Source organism: Chroicocephalus ridibundus, chromosome 6 (assembly GCF_963924245.1).
Source record: "Chroicocephalus ridibundus chromosome 6, bChrRid1.1, whole genome shotgun sequence".
NCBI lineage: Eukaryota > Metazoa > Chordata > Aves > Charadriiformes > Laridae > Chroicocephalus > Chroicocephalus ridibundus.
This window is the reverse complement of record NC_086289.1, coordinates 43,551,331-43,558,400: the sequence shown is the minus strand read 5'-3', so window position 1 is coordinate 43,558,400 and position 7,070 is coordinate 43,551,331. Positions and strand designations below refer to the sequence as shown.

The 7,070-nt window shown below is 51.3% G+C and overlaps 1 protein-coding gene across 3 annotated transcripts in view; it reads left to right on the top strand.

Annotated features, from left to right (window-relative positions):
• The first annotated feature begins 6,332 nt into the window (after positions 1-6,332).
• The window catches only part of ARMC9 (armadillo repeat containing 9), a 71,051-nt gene continuing 70,313 nt past the window's right edge, over positions 6,333-7,070 (top strand). For all 3 annotated transcript variants that reach the window (XM_063338602.1, XM_063338601.1, XM_063338600.1), the window contains exons 1-2: positions 6,333-6,413; positions 6,773-6,860. In XM_063338602.1, coding sequence (XP_063194672.1) covers positions 6,810-6,860 — 51 coding nt within the window. In that variant the 5' untranslated portion in view covers positions 6,333-6,413; positions 6,773-6,809. The remainder of the gene's footprint in view (positions 6,414-6,772; positions 6,861-7,070) is intronic.

The window sequence follows — 7,070 nt, the reverse complement described above, 5'->3', positions numbered from 1 at the left end:
GGGGGGACACCCCGGGGCTCGCTGCCCACAGCCTTGGCGCACGGCTGGCTCTGGGGCTGGCCAAGGGCAAGGGCATTCATTTGGTGGCAACGCCATCCCTGGCCAAGGGTATAAATAGCTGCTCTGGTGACCCAGAGAAGAATTGCTGCACAGACGAGGTTAATTGTCAGCAGAAATTATGGGGACATTGTTCCTCCAAAGATAACCTGCAAGGGATGAAGTGTGAAGCAATTTTTTCCCCTTCAGATTGAAGGAAAAAGACCTGAAATATCGGTGCGGTGTCATTGTTCTCAGCTTTAGGCCGGCTCTCCCATTTAATTGTTCTTCTCCATTCCTTGTCAATGAGAACCAAGATGGATTAACTTTTTGTTTCCCCACCATGTCCTCCCAGAGAAGAAGCTGAGATAGCTCCTGTAGGGCTGGGCAAACTCTCTGTTTGCTTTAACTTTACACAGAGATCTTTTTTATTTTTAGCTTAAGCATGAAATCTGGGGTTCAGGGATGAACAAAAAGCAGTTGAAAATAATTTGCTGGAAACATCTGCGTTAGACAGCAGAGTTCATGGGCTCATTCGTCGATGAAACCTGCTGCTTGCTCTTCTTGCAGACCTGGAGGTTTTGTAATTTGTCCCTGAAGGTTGGGCAAGTGGCCATTGGTCTGTGGTGTGGGACAGACGGCCACCAGTCTGTGTTGGTGTCAGCATCAAAGTTGTGCCCATTTTCCCAGACTGTTTTCTCCTTTCTTTTTTTTTTTTTTTTTTTTTTTGGTAACAGAGCATCTCTAGCTCTTCCCTCCTCCCAAGCCCTGCCTTTTTTGGCTGGAAAGCCTTGCCATTACTGCAAGCAAAGCCCTCTCATGCATTAGTGTTCACCTTGGTTGGGGGCTTAATGACCCGTGTCTTAGATGAGCACATGCCAGAAAGCCCAACAGGGGCCCCGAGCCGCTGTCATCCCCCACGGAGGTACCCCCACCCCCACAAACGCAGCCAGTCTGTCCTGGTTCTCACTTCTGTCCCTGTAGGGATCTCTGAAGGTGATCTCTGCCATGGCTGGAAAGGCACCATGGGCTGATGTACCGAGATGGAGGAGCAGAGAAAGCGCTGGAAGGCTCCCTCCTTCCTCCAGCCTGGGCTGGGCTTTGGCCAGCTCGCACCAGGGGGGTGGCAGCAGCAAGAAGGTTTTGCAGAGGTTGGAGAAAACAGCGTCTCCTCTCCAGGTGGGCACTCGAGGGACATGGGGGGCTGACATTGCAAGGCAGTAGGTTGAGCCCTAGATGCTCCTGTCCTCGTCTGCAAAGTCCTGCTGAGACAAGAAAGCTCTGGCTACTTCCACACTGGGCTGTAAGGGGCCTGGGAGCCTCCTTCACCATTTTGCAATGGAGTTGGAAGGAACTTCTCGGGGACCCACCAGCCAGTCCCTCCCCTGTCCCTGCTCTGTGCTGAGCAGGCCAAGAGGCTTCTGGATCTGAAGGAGAGCTGAGTTCACCCTGTCACCTCCTTCATGTATCCGGTGGCACAAAATCAAAGTCTCTGTTTGTGCCTCTCCTGGTCAGGGACTTTGGTTGCAGGAAATTACTGGAGAAGGATCTGCATATAAATAGCCTGGCATGGGCCTGACCGCATCCTTCTGGGAAGAGGTGAAACTCGAGGCTCAGCAGCAGCTAAACAAGCCCCATCCAAGGGAGACAGAGCAGCTTTATGATAGCCTGATGCCGGGGGAAGCAGAGAGGTTTTGCAATTCCATTGCCTAGGTTTTCCTTGCAGAGGGCCCTGGGAAAGCATTGCTGTGTAATTTGGTATGTGAGCAGCGTCTCAGCTGCTGGGCAAGTGCCCTGCCTGAGTGCAGGACGTTGGTCCAAGCAAACCCCTCTGCCCTCCAGCCACTCCCAGTAGGAGCCAGCCCGTGCTCCAACCCAACCAACAATAACATATCATCGACTGAAAACTCAAATGACTTCTTATTTATTTATGCTCCTTCAAAGTATTCATTGAAAATCCAAACCAAAATCTTTTTTGGCAACTAAAAGCTGAAGTTTGTCTCAGAAAGCAACAGGATGTTTAAGCTTTGAAAAATGTTCCCCTCCTGCCTGCTTGCTTTTATTTTTAATGCAACCACTTGGAAAGGCTACTGCAAGAAGACATTTCCTGCAAAATCTTCCACTTGGGCGCAGAGAATAGCCTTCTGTTTCTTAATCAAGCAACAGGTTACGATCCAGCTCAGGACCCGACGCTGGCAGAGTCGGTGGCACTGCCACAGGAATGTTTAGCCCCTGTCAGAGGTGACAGTGACACCTGCCCCAAGAAAAACCTAAACTGTGGAGCTGGGGTGATGCCCCAGGCGATGACGAACGTCCTCCCTTGGACATGAAGGGCAGCGGAGTCCCGCTTTTCAGGTTTGAAGCACGAGCTTTGTGTTTTCATGACCTTACCCCAGGTGCCGGCCAGCGGGGTTGGGGGGGGTGTTCAGCCCTGGGCAGCACCTCCCTGAAAAGGTGTCTCTGCGCAAGCACCTTAGGAGTGTGGCAAAGCCTGCGCGAGGCCACGTGTGCACAGCAGCCTTGTCTGCCTGCTGGAAGGGGGCTTCTGCAAGAATGGGAGGAGAAAAAGAAGAGAAAATATGATCAAGCAAATCCCAGATCCCACACAGCCCTTCCCACCATCCTCCCCAGGGTACAACGTCAGTCCTGTTTGTCTGCTCAGAGGAGAAAGCCAGCTGGATGCACGTCATCCTGAAGACGGGAAAAGGAGAAAATCAGTATAATCCCTCTCTTTCCCCATGGGCAGTGCCTGATTGCCACCAAAGCAAAGCAGGAGAGAAGGAACACAGAGGACAGCACAGATACCTTTACAAGAAAGGAGGGCAACTGCAGCTGGTCTGCTCCAAAACCTTGGGACCACTCTCGAAGGGAGTCTTTTACTCCTTTAAAAAGTTAGAGGACAGGTGACTAACGGGAGGGGAAGGTCACAGCCCTGTCACCTTTGCAGTGAGCGGGTGATAAATGGCCAAGGGACCCAGTCCTTCCGCCAGCTGGGGACGGGCTAAATGCCTGATAGGTGCTAGCATGGTAAAACTCCACGCCAATATTTAAGGTTTGCTATTGTGGGATCTCAGTAGAAGTGTTTGCAACAGAAAGAGGAAACCTCTGGCTATAGACAAACTCTGGATATATGCAGAGTATTTGTTATACTATTTGTATTTAGTATAGAAGTTTCATGTATATAAATGTTATGCTTGTTTATATGCATAAAACTTCAGTATTTAGTATACAAATCACCAAACCCAGAAATCATACACCTACCTGACCACTCACCAGTGCTCGCAGTAACGACAAAGCCAGTCTGAATGCCAGTTGTCACATTCCTGGTGAGCAATGAGAACACACCTTAATGGTTAGAACAGAAATTCCCCGTCGCTTCCTAGGAATTCCCTGGTGCTCTATAAAAATGTTCATGTGCTTTCTAGAAATTTCAGTGGGCTTTCTGTGGATTTCTAGGAATCTCCCACAACTTTCTAGGCATTCAGACCGGACTCTAAGAATTTTTCCTTACTCTCTGGGAATTTTTTTATGCTTTCCAGGAATATCCTTGTTCTTTCTATGAGTCGCAGAGAGCTTTGTAGGGATTACAGGCTGGAATTCCAAGGTGCTTTCTGAACACTTTAATGCGCTTCCCAGGAATTGCAGCCAGCTTTTACAGCGCTTCTTGGCCTTTCCCTGTGATTTCTAGGCATTTTCAGGTGCTTTCTAGGAATCGCAGAGGCTTTTCTAGAAATACCCAAGTGTTTTCTAGAGATTGCAGAGCACTTCCTGGAAATTTCCCAGTACTTTCTAGCAATCCCCCATTGCTTTCTAGAAATCGCAGGCTGCTTTCTAGGCACTGCCGATCGCTTTCTAAGACTTACAGCATGTTTCCAAGGAAAATCTTTGATCCAGAGTCCAGGCTGTCCACCGTCTTCCAAGAAGCCATAGGGCTACAAACGTTTCTCTGCAGCACACAGCATCTGTTGTTTAAAATAAGTAGAAGGCGGCATACCTGTCTTTATCTTTGAACAGTGGTGCAGTGGCAACCTCTGGAAGCATAGCAGTCCTTTGAGCTGCTACTGTTTTGCCGTGTTCCAGATGTTTTTGCACCATCTGGAATTCCCAACACAAATAAATCCAGGGATACGGCAAAGCAGAGAGTATGTAGAGCGCTTGAGCGGGAAAGGACATCCCCGTGACTGAAGCTGAGGTTTGCTATAGCGATGCACTTGCTCAATGGAAGATGGCAAAGGCAGGTGTTGCACAAGGCGCCGGATGCTCATCTTCCTTTCCAGAACAAATGCTACCCACGGTGTTCACCAATTCCTTCATAAGGAAACCTCACACCTGATTTTAGCATTGCTAGATTATTAACCCTGGGGCTCTTCTGCCCACGTTCACTCGATGCATTCACTCTCTGCTCGCAACAGCCCCGGACAAGCAGCCAGTCTCCTCCACCTGGGTCCTTCTGGCTGGCAGCAGGACAGTGATAGGTACAACCCCACCGACTCTGTCCCAGGCTTGTGTTGTCTTCCAACAACATATGGCAGTGCGTCACGATGCAAACCACAATGCCCTGCAGACTTTTCTGCGATGCGCTGAGAGCAGTGGGGTCTTCGCTGGGGTTTCAGGAATCTGCTCTTCTGTCCCTTTGCTCTCAGCGCAGGGGGAAGAATGGGACCTGAAGAAAACTGATGAGGGCTTTCCTGATTTCCTGGAGAAGTTCCTTCTCTAGCAGGATTTCTTTAACTGAGAACATCTCCCAAGCACGCTGAGTTGGGGAATTAGATGTTTTCAAGGGCCTCTGGCACAGACGAAGGTGATGGATGAAGTGACCTGTTCCTGGCACCTTTTCATCCATCCCATGAAATGCAAGTAAGTAAAAACTGGGCAGTTTGGCACAACCCTGGCTCAAACCTTGCTCTGTCCCTTATCAGGATAACCACAATTTGAAGAAGCAAGGCATGGGAAGGGGCATAAATTTCTCAAGGCTGCATCTGCCCTGCACAAGATACTTCACAATTTGCTTTCCTTTCCCAAAAAGCAGCAGTCTGTCTCAGTATTTTGTTCCCAAACACCAGCCCACTGCAGTCTGGCCATGGAGCAGTGGTGAAGCAATTCCCACGGGTTATGGATGGAGTACTAGTGCCTGCTCACCATCTGCCATAACTCTGCTTACCATCACCTCGCTCTTTCCAAACATTTCACCTACTAAGCTGATAATTTTAGATGTGGCAAGAATGTGTAAGGGTGATTTATTTTTTTTCCTGTTCCTTAAATTTTTTTAAAATTGCGTAAGCAGAAGGTGCCCCTAAGATCATGAGCCAAGGGAAGGCTGTACCCTCAACTGCATTCATCCACGCTGGTGTTGGAAAGTTACTGTTTGGCTGGGAAATGGTCTCGGTGGAGAAGAGTGCCTCTGAGCTGGCTGGTGAGATTAGCTTTTGGGTTTTGTGAGGGTATTAAGGGTCAAAATCTGTGCAGGGGGGGCAGATGCAAAGCTCTGTATTCAGTTTCTGCTGCCCGCTTTAGGAGCCTTTTAAAGGAAGGGAGATGGTGCCGTGCTGCGTCTGGTTGTGGGACAGGCGGAGGACATGGGTCTTAGGTATTCCTGGTGTAAACCAAAACTGCTCGGGGTGAGGCCGAAAGACCGGGTGTATCACTGGTGATACGATGTCATTTTACTGTGCTTAGCTAGAAGACTTGGTGTCAGTGGCAAGAGGTCCATTAACACCACTGATAATTAAAAACAGGACAAAGCCTCGACACGGGGCTTGGCCAATCCTCCTGTTTGTTTTGCTCAGGCTTCCGTGAGGTAAGGCACAACCCACGGGACCAGCCTCAGCGCCCCTTGGCATCCCCTACCCCGGCGGTCTCGGGGCTGGCACTCAGGCTCGTCGCACAGTGCTCAGTCTTGGCATGACCCTGCCTGGTTCTGCCCAACATCTTTTTCGGCGGAACCGTCCGAGCTGTGAGGTAAGCGGCGCAGGCGGCCTCGGCCAAGGGCTGTTTTAACCAGAGCCGGAGTAACTCCCAGTGCTTCCATTCCCTCAGGGAGCGCAGTGCTCGGAGGCGGGTGCGGCGGGGGGAAATACTGCGGGATCAGTGTTCAGCTGCAATTAAGAAATCATGTACTTGGGCATCCGAAAGCGACCGGCCGACGGACAGCCGCCTTCTCCACCGCGACCAGCGGGGGGCTGCAGGTTCACCCCCGCCCGCCAGGGGGCGCTACCCGCCGACACGGTGGCGCATCCTCCCCCGTCACGTGACGTGCCCTTCCCGACCTGGGATTGGCTGAAAGGGATCATGTGCGGCGGGAGGCGGCGGGGCGTGGAGGGGAGTGAGGCCGCGGTTGCCAAGGCGACAGGAGCCGGCGGCGCGGGGCGCTGGGGCAGGTAGGCCGCGCCGGTGCCGGCGGCACTCGGGGTTTGCTCGCTTCTCCCCCATCTTCCCAGTGGTTGGCTCAGGAGCCCGCAGAGCCGCGTGTTCTCGGCCCTGAGGGGGTGGCCGCAGCGCCTCGGCCCGGGGAGGAGCCGCTGTGTGAGGAACCGGTGTGACCGCCGCCGCGTCCTGACGAGATAAGCGGGTCGGGTCGGCGAGGACCGGCTTCGGAACTTCTTTGGAGGCGCCTTACGGGGGGATGTCTTGCTCACGCGGTTTCTTGGGTGATGAGATGGCTGATGGGCTGTGGGTGGCTGTGCTGTGTGAACCGCTGTGCTGTCTGCTGACTCCCCCCTCCTTTACGATTTTCTAGGTTTATCCATGATGAGATGTAGCAGCAACATTTAGCGATGGGTGACATTCTAGCTTACGAAGCTGAGTTACTCGGACTAGTGAGAGAGGTTGGTTTTCTCTCATTTTTCTGTTCTTTTTCTTTTTGGTTGAAATGAACAAGGCAAAATTTCATAATACTTGTATTCAGAGCCAGACATTGTAACTGTCGTCTAAATTCTGGAGTTATTTGGCTGGCTAAGTGTTTGTTACACCTTGAAGTCATATTGACTCCTGTCATGCTCTGTAAATTCGAAGGGCTCAGTGTCTGTTAAATGCCA